The sequence below is a fragment of the Mytilinidion resinicola genome (assembly GCF_010093595.1).
Source record: "Mytilinidion resinicola strain CBS 304.34 unplaced genomic scaffold BDZ99scaffold_2, whole genome shotgun sequence".
NCBI lineage: Eukaryota > Fungi > Ascomycota > Dothideomycetes > Mytilinidiales > Mytilinidiaceae > Mytilinidion > Mytilinidion resinicola.
The window spans coordinates 1,855,523-1,875,712 of record NW_022985438.1 but is presented as its reverse complement, the minus strand read 5'-3'; the positions used below and the strand labels follow the sequence as shown (position 1 = coordinate 1,875,712).

General features: G+C 51.5%; 6 protein-coding genes across 6 annotated transcripts; 2 read left to right on the top strand and 4 right to left on the bottom strand.

The window, feature by feature from the left end:
* Positions 1-144: 144 nt before the first annotated feature.
* BDZ99DRAFT_471517 (tRNA pseudouridine synthase D) lies at positions 145-2,664 on the bottom strand (the record flags this gene model as incomplete). Its single annotated transcript, XM_033721728.1, has 3 exons — positions 145-2,022; positions 2,082-2,391; positions 2,453-2,664. 3 exons carry the CDS (start codon positions 2,662-2,664, stop codon positions 145-147), a joined length of 2,400 nt encoding a protein of 799 aa, XP_033583234.1.
* Positions 2,665-2,923: 259 nt separating this feature from the next.
* BDZ99DRAFT_433345 (heat shock protein 70-like protein-like protein) lies at positions 2,924-6,305 on the bottom strand. Its single transcript, XM_033717394.1, has 2 exons — positions 4,039-6,305; positions 2,924-3,988 (listed from the first exon to the last, which is right to left on the bottom strand). Exons 1-2 carry the CDS (start codon positions 6,108-6,110, stop codon positions 3,037-3,039), a joined length of 3,024 nt encoding a protein of 1,007 aa, XP_033583233.1. The 5' UTR covers positions 6,111-6,305; the 3' UTR covers positions 2,924-3,036.
* A 359-nt stretch (positions 6,306-6,664) lies between these two features.
* On the bottom strand, positions 6,665-8,001 carry BDZ99DRAFT_433342 (sideroflexin-5; the record flags this gene model as incomplete). Its single annotated transcript, XM_033717393.1, has 5 exons — positions 6,665-6,845; positions 6,905-7,436; positions 7,489-7,583; positions 7,633-7,766; positions 7,898-8,001. The coding sequence occupies 5 exons, from the start codon at positions 7,999-8,001 to the stop codon at positions 6,697-6,699; spliced, it is 1,014 nt and encodes a 337-aa protein (XP_033583232.1). The 3' UTR covers positions 6,665-6,696.
* Positions 8,002-11,597: 3,596 nt separating this feature from the next.
* BDZ99DRAFT_471514 (uncharacterized protein) lies at positions 11,598-12,389 on the top strand (the record flags this gene model as incomplete). Its single annotated transcript, XM_033721727.1, has 1 exon — positions 11,598-12,389. The coding sequence occupies one exon, from the start codon at positions 11,598-11,600 to the stop codon at positions 12,387-12,389; it is 792 nt and encodes a 263-aa protein (XP_033583231.1).
* Positions 12,390-14,452: 2,063 nt separating this feature from the next.
* Positions 14,453-16,192, bottom strand: BDZ99DRAFT_484922 (MFS general substrate transporter; the record flags this gene model as incomplete). The annotated part of the gene is made up of 6 exons (XM_033722673.1): positions 14,453-15,095; positions 15,142-15,354; positions 15,410-15,468; positions 15,518-15,714; positions 15,768-15,935; positions 15,997-16,192. The coding sequence occupies 6 exons, from the start codon at positions 16,190-16,192 to the stop codon at positions 14,453-14,455; spliced, it is 1,476 nt and encodes a 491-aa protein (XP_033583230.1).
* Positions 16,193-17,648: 1,456 nt separating this feature from the next.
* On the top strand, positions 17,649-19,700 carry BDZ99DRAFT_566109 (uncharacterized protein). The gene is made up of 6 exons (XM_033727550.1): positions 17,649-18,094; positions 18,146-18,182; positions 18,269-18,342; positions 18,396-18,640; positions 18,694-18,713; positions 18,765-19,700. The coding sequence occupies exons 1-6, from the start codon at positions 17,942-17,944 to the stop codon at positions 19,421-19,423; spliced, it is 1,188 nt and encodes a 395-aa protein (XP_033583229.1). The 5' UTR covers positions 17,649-17,941; the 3' UTR covers positions 19,424-19,700.
* Positions 19,701-20,190: the final 490 nt, after the last annotated feature.

Here is a 20,190-nt window from a genome sequence, read left to right as displayed (position 1 = left end):
TATATTTCACCATCGCGGGCTGAACTCGCTCGAGATAGTGGTGTATGCACGGCCTTGGTCGAGTTGCAGTCGATGGGCAGCGTTTGTATGCTGTTCATTCTTTGGGGTCCCTCTCAACCCTGATGAGAGCCCTCCAAACCCTCACTACCTTCCAGCTCCATACTCTGGCTTGAATGCTTTGACTCCACCCAACTTCATCAGCTCCCGCAGCGCCATAGTCGCATACTGACTTGACCCTAACTGCAACCTCAGAATGACCGCCACCTTTGCCTCGACCTTCTCGTCGCCGTCCTCCATCTTGACGTCTCCGTTTGATTCCTCCTTGATCCCGTTTTCTGACTTGAAATTCCGGAGGCCGCTATCAGAATCCGTCCCCTTCTTCTGCAGCCTCTCTAAATCCGTCTCGACCATCTGCTCATCCTCGTTCACGTAGGCCTTGACTTCGAATCCGAGCCCCTCTCCCGGCCTGGCTAGTAGCTTCCGATAGCTCCCACTGAGACTGATATCCCTCCACTTCCTCCGCATGTCATGAGGATCCAGTCCTCCACCCCTCTCACTCTTCATAAACTCCTTGTAGAAGTCTCCGATCGCGTTGGGCGGGTATTCGACATCGAACCCGGGAAGTGGGAGTACCACATCGAAGATACTATACTCGCCACTCTCCGCCTCCTCTTTTGATAATGGCCGCGCGCGTTCAAAGACGTCGTCCGCCATCGCCGCGCTATCATCGCCAGACGGCTTGATGATGACCTCGCCCGCCTGATCAACGGTTTGGTCGACGACCTCCGGCGCGCCTCTCTCCTTATGCTCATTGACAAGCACCAGATCGCCTTCGATGACCTGAGATCCGAACGTAGTCCATCGCCTCCCCGCAACCATATTCCATACGAAACTCTGGTAGGCATGGACGTACATGAGTCTCAAGTTCCGTGGAACCGCCTGAATAGCGCCTTGGAAGTCGTTACGGCGGAGGAGCTCGCCGGACCTACGGTCTACGAACCCCAGATGTCTGATGATGCTGTTCTCAGCCGAGAATTTGCGTGGGAGCTTCTCTAGCGCGGCTGCGGACTTTCCAGTCGTCTTCCAGAGGTTTAATGCCTCTGCACGTGCCTTGTCGTCTGATGACACCATCATTGTAGAGTTCGGGTCCTGTGCGGCGGCCAGTGCGTCCGGATTGAAATCGAGGATGTGGTCTATGGCACCTTTGACGTCGTCTTGGAGGAGCTTAACGCCGATGGTGTCGGTACTCGCTGCGAAAGAGCCGAAGCGCTGGAGGCCGTAGTAGTTTATGAAACCCTTCTCCTTGAAGTCTCTGATGGCTTTCGAAAGCACAGAGTTTGCTAATTCGACGCGTTGTGCGCTGCTTTTGCCTTCTTCACCAGGGAAGTGACAGTCCCGCAATGTGATTACGAACTCGTTCCCCAACAGTTCGCCCAACTCCAGCCCTTGGGTATGATATGAGTAGTCTCCGACTTTGGCGTTCCAGAGATTCCTGCACTTCTCATACATTGTTCGTGCGTTGACTCGTCGAGCGCTGACGCGCTGCACTGTTACCCCTCTTCGATCTTTTGTACCAGCGAACTGGAAACTCTTAGGTTGCAGCTTGAGCTGACTTCCTATGAAGAAGACGACCTCCATCGTATCCTTGTTCTCCTTGTATAGTGTAAAATGGAGGTATTCTCCACCAAGTTCCTCCCAGCTCATTTTATTGCCCTTGCCTCCTTTTTTAGCGGCTCCATTTTGCTGTGCCCTATTACCTCTACTCTTCGGGGGTAAGGCTTTGATGGTTATTGTCTCGTCCTTCTCTGTGATTGTCTCAAGTCGGGAGGAAAATATGCGGCGAATCGCTTGATGCGCATTCGTGCGCTGTTCTTTATCCGGCAAAATTTCAGATGTGACACTATTGAAGTCTCTAGCTTTTCGTTCGGGGCTTTTGAGGACAGCTCGGTGTAGTGAAAGAATTGACGAAGTAGTGTTGCCTCCGAAGATGGACTTTAGAATCGCGACGTCCTCGTCCGGAATCTGATTAGAACCAAAATGTTAGCAAAGGAAAATCTTAAGTGTATGCCTGCTACGCGCACCTGTGCCACAATATCCTCCTTCTCTTCCACCTTCACAGCAGATTCGTCCTTGACGATAGGTTCCTCCCTTCCGAAAGGTCTCTCCTTTGTAACGGGCTCCTCTTTGACAACTGGCTCAGCCTTAACCACTGGCTCCTCCTTCACAACTTCTTTCTTGACTTCCGTCTCCGCCTTCACGGCCTCACCACCTGCCGAACTCTCAGTCTTCAAGTTCCCATCCTGCTCCTGCTTATTGCGCGGCACTTGCAAGCTCTCGAGATGCAATACCTTCCCATTCGGTAGAATCTCGTTTACCAAGAAATCGGTATACCTATTCCACCCAGCAAATTAGCTCCTTACTCTCTCCAACTTGTCATTTCAACCCAACCAACCTCTGCTTCAATATACCCGAGAACCCCGCATTCTCCGGACACACGTATTCCGTTATACCAGCTCTGACCTCCTTCTCGATCTCGGCCTCCACCTTCTCATTGCGCGCGGCGGTTCCATTCGCAGCGGGTGCAGCAACGGGTGAGAGGTTGTCCGGGCCGGTCAATCGCGCGCGTTTTCGTGGATGCAAGTCTTGAGGGTCTTCTGCTGACATTCTGGAATTATAGGAAGGTCGTGGTAGGGTGTAGGAGTGAGGTGTGAGAGCTTGAGAAAAGTGAGTGAAGCTAGCTCGAGGTGAGCTGTGGGGCAGTTTTTCGCGACCCGTAGACCCCTCCAAATGTTGATTGGTATGAGAGCATTACTAGTAGTATGTGAATAGGTATTATATACTGGGGAAGTATAACAAATCAAATGTGAGTCCCTCACTCTGCTGTCATCAGTCATATAGACTCCATAAGCGTTGTCAACATAATGAGGGATTTCTGCATTTCTTTAGGCATGTAATTGTCGTCCATAATGTGGAGATATATTCCTGAATCCCTATAACTCCATCCTATGCGCGTTCTAGCCACTACATACAAAGCAACTACAGTTCATCATGTGCCTTCTTCACTCCGTGAATTGCCTCCTCTATCTCTTCCATCGTGGCCCCCGGCTCCAGCTTAATTTTCCTTGCTTTTTGCCCATCCGCCTTTACTTCCTCTTCCTCCTCAGCTTTCTCTCCCTTTTTCGACTTCTTCTTGGCCGCCTTCTTCGGCTTCTTCGTCGCCTTGGGCTTCGCCGTCTTGCTCTTAGTCGGCATACGCATCTTCCTCTGGACCATCTCCATGAGCGCGCTGTTAAGCTTGCGGGATTGCTCTTCTAAGTCCTTGATCGTGAAAGCTGCGTCTTGCGTCTCGGAGAGCTTAGCTTGTGCGGCCAATTTCTCGTCCAGCCACTTCTGCACTGTTTCGGAGACGCTGGTGAGAACCTCCAAGTCATCTTCTGAATAGATGGGCGGCTCAGGCACGTCGGATGCTTTTGCTGCTTCAGACGAAGCTGACTTCAGCATATCTTCTTCCTCAAGGTCATCGAGAGGGTCGGCAGTGGCCGATTCTTCCGCCGAGGCAGTAGAGCTAGCAGCTGCTTTGCTCGCTTCTTCGGCAGCCAGAGAAGCCTTAGCGGCGCTATCCTTAATATCGTTTGCGATGATACCCGTAAAGCTCTTGACTTGCTCGAGAGCCTCTTCGAGCGATTTGATGGCATCCGGCCGCTTGCGGGCCTCGTCGATTCGCTTTTGCACCGGGTCGACAATGTCCTTGAGGTCCTTCAGCTTAGCCTTCAGATCCTCTTCCGTAGCGTCACGACCATCTCCGTATATCCAATCGCTTGTAAAGCCGAGCTTCTCCTCGAGTAAGGATCTCTGCTCGGTCGTGAAGGCGGCAATGAAGTATTCGTTATCCAAAAGATCCCGCGCGCGGTAAGTGAAAGCTTCCAATGAGTTGAGAACTTCTTCACGTCCGCGTCGAGCTTTGTCTGAAGCATCGAAAGCCGCGAGTCTACAAAGTTAGTCAGAGATCAGGTCGCAGGTCTTTGTAGCTTAACGTACCTGTCCTTCATACGGTTGTATTCCTTTCGAGGGTGCTTTTCATAGCCTTTTTGCGTGATATGGAAGGTGATCGCTGAAGTGATAGTCTTTTTCTTTCCTTCCGTGGCGTCTGGTGACTCTGACGCCGCCGATGCTGAAGATGATTTTGGAGATGACATCGAAGTTGATGTCGAGGACGATGAAGTGGACGAAGACTCTGTCGATGATGAATCTGCCTCCTCTCCTTCCAGCACTGTCTCACCTTCTTTGAGGGGCTGTTGTTCTCCATCCTTCGCCCCGAAGCCAAAGAATCCCTTGACGCCCTCCATTACACCACCCTTGCCCGTATCTTCGGTTTCACAGCTAACCCAGCCTCCAACAACCTCAGGAACACCAGTAACAGGACTCAGTCGAACCGAAAACTTGGTGTTGAAGGTTTCACGGTCACATCCTTCCTTGTCAATCAAGTTACTGACAACTTTGGTCAAGTTCCCAGTTCGAACATGAATGACCGGTTGCTGTGAGAATTCCTCCACCTGTGATGGGATACCTTGGTGAAGAGTAAACTCGAATTCGTCCATCATCTTAAATGGAATATCCTTGGTCGTTCCGACCGGCGAGGTAGGTGTGAAAAGCTTCTGGAATCGCTCCTTGAGATTCCAAGTATACTGCACCCCAACTTGATAGCCTTGAATATCGATGTCCCGAATCTCCTTGACTCTGAAACTTGGGCTCAGTCCAGCAGCCTTGAAGGCAGCCCCAAAAACAGCTGATTCATCGGCATTGACGTTGCTCTTAAGCTTGGCTGCTCCAATTAAAGACTCAAGCCTCTTTTGAATAAAGGGAGTTCGAACGGCGCCGCCGTGAAGAATGACGGAGTCTAACTCGGAAACTGTGAGACCGGCTGCACCTAGAGCTTGCGTAATAGGTCCATCGACACGGGCAGTAAAGTCCGAAGCCAATTCTTCAAACTGCGTCCGCGCGATCTTGTACTTAAAGTCAACATCCTCGTAGAGTCCTTCGAAGCTTGCCCCGGTATTGGAATTCGCGCTCAGAACTTGTCGGACCTTCTCCGCCTCTTTTAAAAGCTTCGAAGCTGTCCTGCCGTGAGCCTTAACATCCACAGCTGCGACACCGACCTTTTTTGCGCCAGAGCTTTCAACAAACTGCTGTACCATATCATCCATGACAATGCCGTTCAGTGAGTCTCCACCCAAGGTCCGATCCCAGCCTGTACCCAGTACAATAACCTCTTGGATCGTCTTGTTGAATCTTCCCACATCCTTGACCGTCCTTCCTTGGAACTTTAAGACAGTCGCCTTGGTAGACCCTGCGCCCATATCAAAGACCATGTGATACTCTGGCTTCCCTCCTTCACTAACACTCGGGAATGTCCTTGAGGTTGCGTATTGTATGCCGACTGCCAGTCCATCAGATACCAAGCCTAGCACCTTCAGCCCAGCCAGGTTGGCCGCGGCCTCCAGTGCCCTCTTCTCATCCGCAGTGTAGAACGGCGGGATCGTGAATACGACCTCCGACACATCGTTCCCCTTGCCTGCCATCGCTACTGCATTATCCCGCACGTTTTGCAGCTCCATTGCCAGCAATTCCTCAACGGAAAACGGCAGCTCATCTTGTGGTAGAGTTTCGCTCTTGAACGCAATAGTGGGCCGTCCGTCCGCCCCCACAACCTGCAATGCCGGATGTCTGTCCTTGTATTCTGTGACTACACTCAGGTCTTCGAGGGGCACACCGAGAAGTGTCTTCAGGTTTGGGTACACGTCCGCAGGGAAGCGCGCCGCGAGTGCGAGCGCATCCCCGCCATAGAATCGTTCGGGGAAGTTGCCGGCCTGGTGACCAGCTCTCGAAGGTTTGAAGGCGACGGCAGAAGCCTCTTTGCGCTTTGAGTCTTTTGTCAGGACAATATCGAGAGGAATACCAGGTTTAACGAGGGCCGCTTTGATGTATTCTGTGCCAATGTCGACACCGAGGACAGCTGAGGCGGCGGAAGCTGTGCCGGAGAAAAGGAATAGGAGGCCGAGGATAAGGGTCAACGGGGAGAGAGGGAGTCGTCGGCGACCGGGTGGTGCCATTGTGGATTGGAGCTATGGAGGAGGTCGGGGGAGCTTCGATCAATAAAAAAGACGAGATGACGATGTGGCCAGAAGCGAGGGGTTCTTTGATACGCCAAAACACCAGAGAAAAGATTCAGAGGTGCTTTAGGTTAAGAGATAGAAAGAAAGAAGAGGGGGCGAGGTCCTCCAGGTTTGTGTAGGCGTGAATGGACATTGATGTTGTCTTAGCGGTATTAAATCAGCTGCATTCAAGTGAACACCGTGGCGTTTGGCTTTAAGGCCACCTTTGATGCCGCGAAGCGCCCCATAATCAATCAACTCCTCCTCCACGTGTGAGAAAGAATATGAGCTCTTTCAAGCCCATATCGGCTAGATTTACGCCTTTAAATTGACTTGCTATCCTTCTAGAGTGACTATAGATTGGTTGCTTTGCCTGAGAAACGGAAGCATGTGATTGGTTGATATGTTCACCATTTTGCATGCTTTCGGCTGAGTAGATTGACACGAGCTCCTTTACTTGGGTAGTTCAGTTCATTTTATTACATAACGCAGGTTTATACAGAGGCCCTCCAAGCTTCCGCCCAACATGATGCTCTTTGGTGGTCTAAATACCCCGATTGAATTCGACCATCCCGTCCTTCCCAGCACGCTCCCAGAACTCCGGTTCCAATGTTTTCGCGCTCACTGCCTGGCGCTGAGGGAAAGCACCAAGAGCTAAAGGAAGGGCAAAGATAGATGTTGCAAAGATTAGTCCTGCCAGCAGATATCAATATCCGTGCACCGTGAGCGTCATAGTACATTTGTTCACTTACCAACATTCAATGGCATTACCATCCTCGGCCTCTGTTTCAGCCAGTTTGTACGTTGTAGTCTGACTAAGACAAGGGGCGGTAGTACCATAATCGGTGTAGCATTCAAGACCCGACTCAGCGCCGTCTCTCCCACAGCCAATGTAGCGGCGGATTTGCTCTTGCCCAAGCTCTTGATCTCCAGGCTCCCGTCCTCCACCTTCTTCTTTTCTTCCTCACTAAGCACTGGGAATACATCGATGCCTTGTCTGATTTCCTCGCCGCGCATGAGGAACACATTCAATGCACCTGCACTGGCTACCGCCGCAAATGGCACGAGGCGCCCCAGCGTTATTTTAGCTGCTGGAGAGAGACGCTTCAGGCGCGGTACCAGAGCATTCAGACCCAGGGCGACCGTACATGACGCACCAACAGCCATGAAGTATGATTGTATGAGGGTGGACGTAGAGAGAGCCGTGGACTTGTTCGCGTTGGCATTATTGATGGCTACATTGAGGGACTGATTGGTTATCTGCCATCCCAATATACCAACCGTCTATGACTTGATTAGTATACTAAGTCTCCTCGTGATGTGTTGGATCTTTTACCCCAAGCCCGGGTGTGAGCATACCCGCCGTCACCACCAAATTGGAAATTACGAAGCAGGACATGCGGAATGGGAGGAATACTGGCTTTCCCGTATCTTTTGCCGAGTCAGACAAGGTACTTCGTTTTGGTCGTGCGACTCTTACCCGGATGGAGCGTAGAATCCACGATCTTCTTCGCGGTCCACAGCTCCGGCGTCATCTCCTTGATTTCGCCCTGCTTATACAATGTGACCAACTTCTTCGCATGATCAAGACCGGCTGGGAATGTGAGGAGAGTCCTATATCATATACATTAGCTCAAGCTCTCCGCGCGCAAAATAATAGAGGTGAAGCATGACGCGCATTCAGCGGTAGTGGTACTCACCACACCAGGACAAAGCAAGGAGATGTCTACAAGCAGCTTCCTCACCTAGGGTCTGATATTTGTGCGGAGTGTTTGACCCGTCCCCAGTATGTGCTGAGGTCATACTGGGACGCGGGTAAGTCGCGATTTCCGGGTAAAGCGGCGGACATTGTGAGGGCGTCGGCGGTAGAGAGAGGAGAGTGGAGAGTCAAGCTCGGTCAATTGACAAGAGGGATACTTTATTAGAAAGTAGAGCCCATGTTGAAGCACAAAGCGTTCGTTTGCAAACGACAAGCTGGCCGGATAGATGATGTTGTACCTGGCGCTGGCGGTCGGAGGTAAGCTTGGGACGATATCGGCACGATTTCAGCGGTGTGACAGATTTCGGCAAGCATCGGCTGTTACGCGGGGCATGTGCGTGTATGCCACTGCTTAGGGTGCTTCATTGCATTTTCAGATATCTAAACAGGATAGAAGCTCTTCACTCTGGAAACTCGTTGAAGCACTTCAGGCAGTGGTAGACAGGTGGACCTATGAGACAGCCTGGTTGATGAGTGTCAACCGAAAGTGGCAGTCCATGAATCTCTGGTTTCTGATTTCAAGCTTCTTATCCCCGAGGTATATATACACTGTTTCTATGCTTGTGTACACTTGTTTAGCACCGCTTTAGATCCTCTAGTACTCTATTGTTATCCATGAAATACCAGCTTTGGCAAGCCTGATAGCTCTCTGGGCTACCTCAAACAGTGTTGAACTGCTGAGTGTGCCACCATTTTCATGCCCGGCGTGCCTATTTCAGCTCAGTCACTACTATTACTTTGGTGCTTTGAATCTCTTCAACTTTTTATTATACATCCTTAAGTGTTATCCTCTGCTCTAAACTTCGGGATTTACAAGCTCAGACTATTTCGAATTATCATCATACTTTTCGCTCAAGCCTAAACAAACAGTTGGTCAAACGGGCCACACCTGGCAGTAGCATCCAGCAAGATCTAATATTATCCTGTGATCTTTGCATTCCTGACCTTCGGTGGTGCTTTACCGCCTTGATACCATTTGAGATCCCCGCCCTTCATCAATAAATCCACAAGTACCGCCGTGTGAGGTGGCTCAGTAGGTGTAGCGTTTATTCAGAATGATGAACTTCTGTCCCAATCAGGTTTCGAAAGTATGTTGAATTACCGATAGCAGTAGCAAGATATTATACACAGACCAATAATGAAGGCATGCTGTAGCAATGTGATTGCTTTAATGGAGCAAACCGTTTGCAAAGTGTCACTGTGGCGCTCGATTGCCCTAAGGGGGGGTCTACGGCGCTAATGGTATTGCCAACGCTACTCTTTGTAGTTTGCACCTGCGTTTTGCACACAGTTGTCAGTTGATAGCGCCTGGAATGCCTAATCAGAAGTCTATACAGTATCTTGCCAACGTCTGTGGTACCCTAGCACACTTTCAAGGATCAGAACGACATGGAAATGAATCGCTCTGAACAGCGTGTACATCTGTTGAGCTACCTCAGACGGTTGTAGCTCAGGTTAGCATGTACCAATGAGTGATTGTAGAAAGTGCGTGGTGGCTGAGAGAGGTCGCAGACCTCTTTCTCAGCACGTGATAACGCCGCTCGATCGATCTTTCGACATTTGAAACCAATAATCTAGGGCTTGATACTTTCGAAGTATACGAAGATAATCTGAAGTGTCGCTCTCATGCGAGGACAAAGTTTGTTGCAAAGTTTTGAAGTGATGTGGCACCATACCCCGCTTGTGCCCCACTCATAGTATAGCACATGAAGCAATTAATTTTTCGCCTTGCCCAAAAGCCTGCATGGCGCAGTGGTAACGGTAAGCTACCAGTGATCATATTTCGTAACGCTTAGTGACTAATTCTCCCCAGCGTTGCACTTGTATCAAGGCGGTAAAGCACCACCGAAGGTCAGGAATGCAAAGATCACAGTAAGCAGCTACTATAGATTAATTGTACAACACGACGCTCACACCCACACCCCAAAGGGTTCGATTCCTGTTGTAGGCATCTCTTTTTGCGTTTCTTTTGGTCCTCAGATGGTTGTAAGTGGGTGGTTAGAGAGGCGGGGCGGCTGGGTTTCGAAGCGGGAACACCACTTCGAAACTACTGGGTAACCACCACACCGTTATTACAAGTAACTGTCAAACCATCATTGCAAAGCATTGAACTATTCAGTCCCAATTTTTTGGAAGCTTATATGGAAATTTAGATTTACTACAGCGAATTGCGCACCGACCCCCGCATTGGTATTCTATATGGCATCGAAAATCTTCAGCTACTACATATCGAACGTTAGATCTCTTCCACTAGATCCAAGCACTTCCTATCATATCTGCAGCGTATCTTCCTGCATTTTTCTACGTTAAGACCATGAATATCGATACTTGCTCAACGCTGTTTGTGGTGCCCCAGCGAGGTTAGTAGTCGGTCAAACTGATGGAATCACAGCTCGTCTAGATTTTTGGAAGCGTGAAGCACCATTGACAGTGTCCAAAAAATGTACATAAGCTAACGTCACAGTGTTATTGACAATCGCGACGTTGTTCCTAAAGCCCATCGCTGCAAAACTACCGCTACACAACTACCGCGAGACGCCCACGCTGGGCATGAAAAAAGTGGCACACTCATCAAGTACTCTGCCCGGGTGTACACCTGTCTGCTACTGCATGAAGTTGCTTCAACAAGTTTCCACATAGCCCAAGGTGAAGAGCTTCTGTCTTCTTCAGATTCCTGAAAATACATTGAAGCAACCCAAGCAGTGGCAGACAGGTGTACACACAAGACAGCTTGTTCTAGAATTAGTGTGCCACCTTTTCCATGCCCCGCGTGACGCCCAAGGCCCGAACTCGCCTCCCACGGCCACGGCTCCCTTGAACAAAAAATGGCAGTCTACATATTTGTGATTCCATTCTGAATTTCCGACACGGTAGACACACACCCCACTCTGGGCTTGTGTACACTTGCCTAGCACCACTTGAGGTGCCTTGGTACGTTATTACGAATTGGACAGCGATAGTTTTGACAAGCCTGATAGCTTTTCAGGCCACCTCAGACGGTGTCAGAACGGACTGCCACTTGATGTTCAACAAAGCCTGCCCTCTTATCCAGGCCCAAGCCTCCCATGCGCAGAGAGCTCATTGATGCGCCATCAGCTTATTGAGTCCCTCGCACCTTTGTCTCTATTTATTTCTTAGCGCTTGACAAAAGTCCCACAGATTGCTTGGACTCGCAGCTAATGGGCTCAGCCGCCCGCAGCTGAACGCCACTACAATCTAGCACGCATCGACACACCCTTTCGGTCTCTAGCAAGCAGTCCTTCTGTCATTACTAAGCCTAAGAGAGGTAGCCTGCTCAGCCTTATCTTCTCTCTATGCCAACGCTAGGCGGTCATCTTATCTTTGCACACCTCACCGCTGGGAGCGTACGAAGCCTCAAGTGGCTCTCTTGGCGTGCGATATTGACCTACAACTGCCGTCTTTAGCTGAGGTAATGATTCTAAAAACAACTCCATTATAAAATCGCTGTGATGGCTCTGGCGGCATGGCCGAGGACTCAGGTTATATTAAGAAGGCTTGGATGAGGTCTTGAGAATCGAGTATAAAGCAGGGCCACGGCGATACCTCACCATTGTCATCACACAAGTCTTCTATTCAAGTTGCCTCTCAATTCTAGCGTTATTCTTCACAGCTCTCAGTTCATCTTGTAGATCTTAATGGACCAAACCTCTTCCAGCACACCCAAAATGGCCTCCCCCAAATTCTCCTGGGAGTCCGGGCCCATGAAAATCATCCCAACTCCATTTTTCCAAACCGGTCTAACAGACCAATACACCTACGTCGCCTCGGACATGGCCCTTGTCCACAACATCTTCAGCCGCGCCTTTAATGGCATTTATCTCCAAGCGCCTCATGTTCATCCGTCCGAATACTACGCCTTCCTCTCCTACTGCAAAGCTGCCTTTGACGGCCTCGCAGCGCACCACATGGGCGAAGAAAGCCACGCCTTCCCCACCATCGAGGAAGCCACCGGGCGGAAAGGCCTGATGCAGGTCAACATCGCACAACACGAAGCCTTCCACGACGGCCTCCACAAATGGGGCGAGTACCTCTCCACTCTGCTCGCTGGCGACGTTGCCGGGTTCAATGCAAAAGAGATGCTCGCGATCATGGACACCTTCCTCGAGCCGCTGACCACACATCTCAACGACGAAATACCTACGCTGCTCGCGCTGCGTGAGTTCGGGGATAAGCTCGATCTCAAGGGGATTGTGGAGAAGGAGGTGGAGACGGTCATGGGGAGTTTGAGCAAGACGACGCAGCTGCCGTTGTTCTTGTTGAATCACGATTGCACGTTCGAGGGCGGCATTCACAACTTCCCGCCCATCCCGCCGCCGGTCAGGTGGGCGCTGATGAAAGTATTGCCCGTGTTTCATGGGAGCTGGTGGAAGTTTGCGACGTGTGACTCGACGGGGATGCCGAGGGAGCTGTATCGAAGGGGTGTAAAGCCGGAAGAGTGTGGGCAGTACTGGGCTTGAGGCGGTGAGTGGGCTTGGGATGATTTTGTGGTGCGGATATACCCTCTTGTAACTCATTGTATCTAGACTTCTGTTTCTTGTTCTGTGGATAGATGTAGATTTAGATGGCATTTTAGATGATAGATCTTTTAACCTGTTCACTCATGCGTAAGACATCATGGCAGTATTATTCGGTATCAGCCCTGTGACTCAAAATTCCAATTCAGAGTAGACACTTTCTGAATATCTCCTAACACCGGTTCAACCCAGTGCGCCAAAGGAATCAATACGTGGTATCGCTCGGAGAGTAGCGCTGGTTCAAAGTATCGATCGAAACAGTAAATTGAAGCTTTGGTGCGAGTGCGCTGCTACATAGTGAATAGCCGTCAGACCCCCCAAGTGCCAACTGAAGACTGAAAAACAAGATGTAAAGGATTGGAAGTCATGAATTGAAGCGCTGCCTGGGGGATCATGTTGACAGTGTTGAATGGCTTCACCTCGTGGCTTACAGCCCGTGTTTGGGCGCGCTGCTACGTCAGGAATCCTCGCGAACGCGCCTAGCTGATAAGCTTAAAATGCCAGATCTAGCTGCAGAAGCTACCACCGACCTGCAACCTGCCGTTGTCGACCAGAGCATCGTCGATACTTAGACCACCATTGACACTCAGACCTCCATCGACACTCAGACCCCCATCGACACTGACGTCCGCATGAAAACCTTCAGCAATGGTCATGACGGCAACGAGGAGCATCTTGAGGCTCCAGAGCAGTACCGCGAGAGTACACTCGGCGAACTCCTATAGACTCTAAGCGCATACCCCGAAGAACGCGACAGTGAGCATCTCCAGAAGATCGAGCGCGGCAACATCTCTGAGCAGATGTGGAAGTCGTAGTTTGCGAATTAGCCCGTCATTTTAAGCATTTTAGGGCCCAGGCACCTCATCTAAGGGCTCCTGCACTAAATGGTAAGCTGTAAATGCCAGACCTCCAGGGCTTGTAGCGGGCCCCGCCACTGATGTGCAGCTGGCTGTCATCGACCAAGAGAACATCGTCGAGATTCAGACCCCCGCCAACGTTGGAGTCGACATGCAGGCCACCAGCGATGACAACCAGGAACAACTCGAAGGACTTCCGCAGACTCCTGGGGCGTTCCTTGGGCCAGACACCAGTGAACACTGTCACGATGAAAAACCCCCTCAAACTCCAGGCGCGTACCCCGAAGAACACGGCATTGAGTACGTCAGTAAGACACACTGCAAGTACACCCTATGGTCTCCTGCAGCCCTAGTGATCCTCGTGAGGCCCTCTTGCACTAACTGACAGTTGTCAGAGCGTGAAACAATTATTTAGAGGTTGTGAATTGAAGGGCTATTTATAGACTAGCAGGAATAAAGCTGAATTGCTATTTTTTGGCCCGCCATTCGTAAATAGGAGCTCTTTCCATGGTGCTCTGACGTGTTTTAAACTGGCTTTGACGTGCTTTGAAATGAACCATTCTTTCGAGTGTGTTGCCGCCCTAAGAAAACTCGCGAAACCCACCTGGATCAATTAAGAACCGATAGAGCACTATGTGGAAACTCGGAAGCTGTGACTGGAAGAGCTGCTCGAAAAATAGCAGGAATAGTGCCGAGTTGTTATGTTAGATTATGCTATTCGTGAAACAGAGACTATTTTAAATTCTTTTTCTTGGCAGATGATCTAGTTTTGTTGGGGACACGCGTGTTCTTCTTGAAGATGTCACTGGAGGCTATGGAAGGATATGATTTGGCTGGTACTGTAGCTGGAGTTATCGGCTGTTTAAAGAATGTGGCCGCACTTGTCGGGGATGTTTGGCCGGAGATGGGCACAGTAATTGATAACGTAGCTTCCTCGACCTAGGCTGCGAGGGCCTCATACACCAACTGAAAGCTGAAAAAGAGGACGTAAAGAACTGCACATCGTGAATTGAGTCATCAGCGACGGCTTCATGACAATAACACTGAATTGATAGAACATAGCCCTCTAGTAGTAACTCAGACCTTTAACTCAGACCTTATGTCAGCTCCTCTGCAAAGACTCGACCAACCTCCGTGTATCATATACGTTTACAAAGAGTAACGGAAGTCCGGATGTTTCTCACCCATGTCCTCCAGACTCAGCTCATCCAACGCCGGGGGCAACGTTTTCCTCGCTTCGTCTCGCTTTTTGTTCCCTAAACGCATACCCACATACATGATAGTCGAAGCGAGAGCGCCGGCGCAGCAGAACGCCATGCCAACGCTGAACCCAGTGTGGTAGCCAGTCTTTGCCTCAGAAGTAAGGAAAACGTTAGAACCGACAAAGGCCCCGCAGTTACCAAAGGCAACAATAGCGCCCAAAGCGACGGTGCGTTTGTAGCCTTTTCCAACATTTATGGCGATCCAAACGACAGCCAGGGGCATGACTAGGTATGCGCCGGAAGTCATGAAGAACATACCCATGTACTTTACGCCTGCAACCTTTGACTGAGCAACCTCCACGGCGAGGCCAATGCAAAGTGTGATGAACCCGACCATGGCGAAAAGATATCTCTGGCGCAGATACTCGCTCAAGACAGCGCAGCTGATGGAGAATGCCATTGCGGTAACATATACAGGGATCGTGTGGGTCTGGGCTTCGATGGCTGTGTAGCCGATGCCTTTAAGAATGCTGGGTTGGAAGTTGACAATCGAGTTTGCGTTCTCTTCAGCACCGACATAGATGATGATGCTGATCATGTTAGTTAGGTTTGAATCAAGGGGTGCTAGAAACTTACGCCGCCCAGATCTTCCAGTCCTTGAAGAATCCTAGAGCACGTCCTACCGTAAGTTTGTCGTGTTCCACAGCACCGCCATCTGCCTTAAGCCGGGCCAGAAGAATCTCCTTCTCTTCAGGAGCCAAGAATGTTGACTGCTCAGGGAAGGGCACGATGAAGAAAATGCAAGCGAAGCTGACGAGGACAGTAACCAGCCCTTCCATGATGAAGATCCTGTTATGGGAAATTAGATCGGAGTGCGAACGGGCGCCATGGTATTAGCACTTACCATCGCCAGCCGGAGTAACCACCGACGCCATCCATCTTCACGAACAGATACGCGAGGAACTATTGAATGATCAGCATGCTAACGGTGCTTTGCGGCATTGACTCGTACCCCATTAATGGCGCCTGCAAAGATTCCAGCGCTGAAGAATATGACGTAGCGCTTGAGGAACTCATTTTTCTTGTAGTAGGATCCAATGAGGTAGGCTGCGCCAGGAACGAAAGCGGCCTCAGCGATACCTTCCAGGGTCCTACAAACCACCAGGCCTGCGTAGCTCTTTGTCAACCCTTGGCCAATGACGGTCAGGCCTGCCAGCGATGTCAGCAAAAAAGTAGATGGCAATATCGACGAGCGTGCTCACCCCAAAGGAACATCATGACGGCGAGCGACTTTGGGCCGGTCTTCCGGAAGACAATGCTGAGAGGAATTCCGGCCGTGACATAGCCAATGTTGAATACGATGACAGCAATGTTGAACATCTGCCCCTCAAGCTTGAGCTCCTTGTCCATGCCTTGAATTTTGGCATTGCCTGATAAAGCACAATAGTGTGTGAGCTCTTGACGCCATCAATACTCTAGGATGATCATTACCTATGTTTCCTCGATCGACAAAGGACACGAGGTAGAGGATCCACAAGATCGGGATGACCTTCATGTCGAGCTTTCTCACGATCCGCTTCTCCACTTGCGGGTCCAGGGGCGGGTGGGAGGTAGTCGGGCTCTCAGAGCCAGAGTACGACCCAGCCGTGACCTCGACATCCTTCCCGTAGTCCTTCTCTGCAGCCATGTTGAAGTGAGTAAGTGGATTGAGGGAACGATTGGGGGCTGCTCCAGTAGATGGGTCCGAGCCGGGCAAAGTGAAGGATGATAAAAGGCAAGTGTCACAGCTATAAGACTGGAGCAAAGAGCCAAAAGAACGGGGACAGTGGGACAGCAACGGGGACAGCAAGGGGAACAGCAAGGGGACAGCGACAGACGCCATTCGAGACATTTCAGGGCTGTTATCTGGGCGAGCCACCTAGGCGAGCTGCCTACTCACCAGCGGCAGCAAACTGGTTGCACAGGGAACGCTGCTGTCGAAGCCACCCAGGCGGCCGGGCTCGTCAGTAAGGGCATGCTGCAGGCTGAATGGAGGCTAAGATTGGGAGGATATAGGGATCGGCCATGGCCTGATACCAATCCCAACGCGCGATGCGACGCTCCAGACGCCAGAGGACCCTGGGCCGTCCCGACAGCGCGGTGGGGCCGGGATGAGATGGCGGAGCGGGATGGGCAGATGGTTGCGATGGGGTCCGGCGAGGGAGTCCGCGGAGCTGGCGTAGGATTAAGGTCGGCTCCAGGGGCAGGGCGTACCGCGGCCTAGACCGCGTCTGGCATGGCGTCCATCGCTAGCCAACGGGAGCGAGACGGCTGCCGGCTCGTTCACTCCCTGTCCGGATCTCGTATGGATCGCGCATGGATCGCTGCAGAGATTGACGGCCCTTGGGCGTCCCCTGGGCGGATGGTGACTGCCGTGTGCCTTGCCTCCGCCAACACAGCTCCCCCCCGTCCAATATATCCGCCACACGGGAGCCGGATCCCAGAGGATGCTTCCAGACGGACACGCCACGCGCGCAGGAGCCGAGGAGCGCTCTGCGCCCTGGCACGACTCTCTGACGTCCCGCAGCATTCCTCCACACATCCCCATCATGATCCACCCGCGTCGAGAAGACGCTAGAAGCTGTACAGTCGCGCACACGGCAGCAAGACCGAACCCGTCCCATCCCCTTTGAGGCCCGATCGACTGCCAACCGCACGCTGAACCTGCGGTGCCGATCAAAGACGCTCTCTCGACTTCCCATGTGGTTGTGTGGCTGTACCGGGGACGTCTGCTACAGTATCCCCCCCGTACGGACTGGACACGACCGTGCGCAAAACAAGGGTTTTTGTATGTAAAATCCCTTGTTCTACGCACGATCGTGTCCAATCCGTACAGGGGGGGAACTGTAGGTGCCAATCATGTCGTCCACGGTGATGCAGACGACACGACAACCTGCTCCCTGTGGCCTGTAATCGCTGCTAGCGCGACCCGAGAGGATTCACTGGACGGAAAAGTTGTGTATTCACGCTGATCCCCAATCTAATCGGCTTCCGCATCAAGATCGGAGCGTGAGGGGCTGGCTGCCTCCCTTGCCTCACGATACACGACACCCAACCAGCACGTCCGATTGCACCACTCGGATATTACCCTACAGCACCTGTCGACCCTTCGTGCGTTTGGCACGCGCAGCGCTGCGTCTTTGACCCCCCTGGTACCGCTGACTGTCCCTGAGAACTGGTCCCTCTATGGCCGGAAGGAATTTGTTGCCGGTCGTATTCTGTAATGCATGTGCATACTGGCGTCGCGATCTGCACCGTGACAATCCAAGAACGTGCCGTCGGGACCCTCTCACGCGGCCAGGAACTGAGCTTGTGTCGATACGGGCACATCCTTTAACATCTCTCATTCCTCCCTTTGCGCCCCTCTTCACTCGTTCACTTCTTTCTCTTCAATGCAATGGACGCTTTCCCTGGGCAAGACAAATATCTGCGGGCTGTGCCCATTGCTCTGACCGTAATTGCAACGGTTCTCGTCGCAGCCCGCATGTTCACCGTATGGCGACACAGAGGGTTTCTAGGCCTTGAAGAGGCAATGGTCATCTGCTCCAATGTGAGAAATTCACTGTAACCTCGATTTTGCAACAAGACTGACCAAGTCCAGGCTGTCTTGATTGGTTTCTGCATAATTCTAAACCTAGGTATGCTCAGAGCTTCTCTATCTCGCACTGATTAGTTGATCAAGTCTGGTCACACCTCTAGCCTCCCATGCTGACCTTTTATCCAGCTGCGCACTATGGCTTTGGCCATCATACTAAAGATATTCCGAAGATGGGTGGGGACCTTCACGTTGCGTTAAAGGTCAGTGAATGAGCTAGGACATGCGTAAGGGCGCCACTAACTCACTGGTGCAGTACTATTACCTCTCACAGCTCTTCTACAAAGTGAACATCACATTCAACAAGCTAGCTTTCTTGCTACTCTATCTCAGAGTGTTCTCGATTCCGTTGTTCCGCAAGATATGTCGGGCGACACTGGCCGTTATTTTACTGGGCAGCTTTGCTTTCGTCATTGCGACGATCTTCCAATGCACGCCGATCCGCAAGTCATGGAACAAGACAAATGTACCAGGCCATTGCGTAAACAACAGCTGGTTTCGGTAAGTCATTCGCATTGGCCGTCACCAGGACACACTGCTAATTTCGTTCCTAGATGGACTTGGGCCGCCTTTAGTGAGTTGCTTGATCTTCTACTCTCGATTGTGAAGACTAACTCCCAACCAGATCTTCTGAGCGACATATTCGTCTTCACTCTTCCGCTGCCTGTGATTGGACGTCTACAAATGACGCTGGCCAAGAAAGTCGGCTTGATGATTCTATTCACGCTTGGTCTCTTCGTCTGCATCACAACGGCCATCCGCATGAAGGCGCTCGTACAGTCCACGCACGCCGTCGATGTACCGTGGGACTCATGTACAACGAACCTATGGTCATTCATCGAGACCGCCGTGGGCCTAATATGCGCCTGCCTGATCAGCCTCCGCAAAGCAGCGTCTGCGTGCTTCCCAGGCCTGCTCTCGTCTGTGGGCAAGAGCAAGAGCTCGCGCTACGGATACGGATACGGTAGCAATTCGCGAAGAACGCCTGGAGCCGGTAGCCAGAGACTCTCCGAGTACGGGCTCGAAAACATGGACTCGAGGCGAAACCACGACGGCAAGATGTTGGGCCAGAGTATCACAACAGTGGGGTTAGGCGCTCGAGAGGGACATCACCACGAGCTCAGGAAAACCGAAAGCCAAGATCACATCCTGCGTGGCATCACGGTGCAACGAGACGTGTCAGTTAGGAGCGAGCAGGCAAGCGATGACATGGGGTATCCCCCGCTGCCAAAACAGTCGCATGAAAAGGAAGAGGTTGTAGTCAAGGCGAAACAGGTCTCATGACAGCCTTTCACACTGCAGGCAATTATGGGATTATGAACCGCTCACTTCACGGAGCTACTGGGTCAAAAGGCAGAGATAGTGCGGCGCTCTAGGAGTAGGGGGTTCGGCGTATTGTAGATAGACTAGCTTCTCGAACCATTGTGATACCCATCCAGCATTCGAATCGAAGTCGGTCAGATCCGTTCTGTCCTCGGTGTTCTCCGGGCTTAAAGCAAACCGTTACATTCTCCATGTGCTCTGCCGCAAGAGCACCACCCATGCTTGTGCACTCATGCATGCCTGCAGATTCCCTGGCGTCCTCCGAAACTCAAAATGATCCCGGCATAATTGTCTCGTCTTGCATCGGCGCAATATGCAGTAAACGGGAAAACTCAGTTAAAAAAAAATCTGCAGACATATTCTAGTACCCGCCGGTGACCAATTGCCCAATGCAGCTTGACTTTCTAAATTTACATACTCGCGAGCCTCGAGCCTCGGAACTCGCAAATTTCCCCTTCTAAGAATACTGATGGAACCCATGTAATCATCAGTCGACTTGAGGGCCCTGGCCGTACCGCTCCCCCAGATACCCAGAATAAGACGACTCTCTACGTGCGTCTGTTTCACCTCCCATATCGCCAACCGCCGCATTTCCCTACTAAACCCACCATCCGCTCCACACTCAGCAAAAAGATCAAACACTAGCCACCCACCCATCCCTGCATCCCTCCCACCAGCTCGCACGCTCCCCCCTCGTTTCGGCGCGTTCCCAGAGATCCACCGGTGAC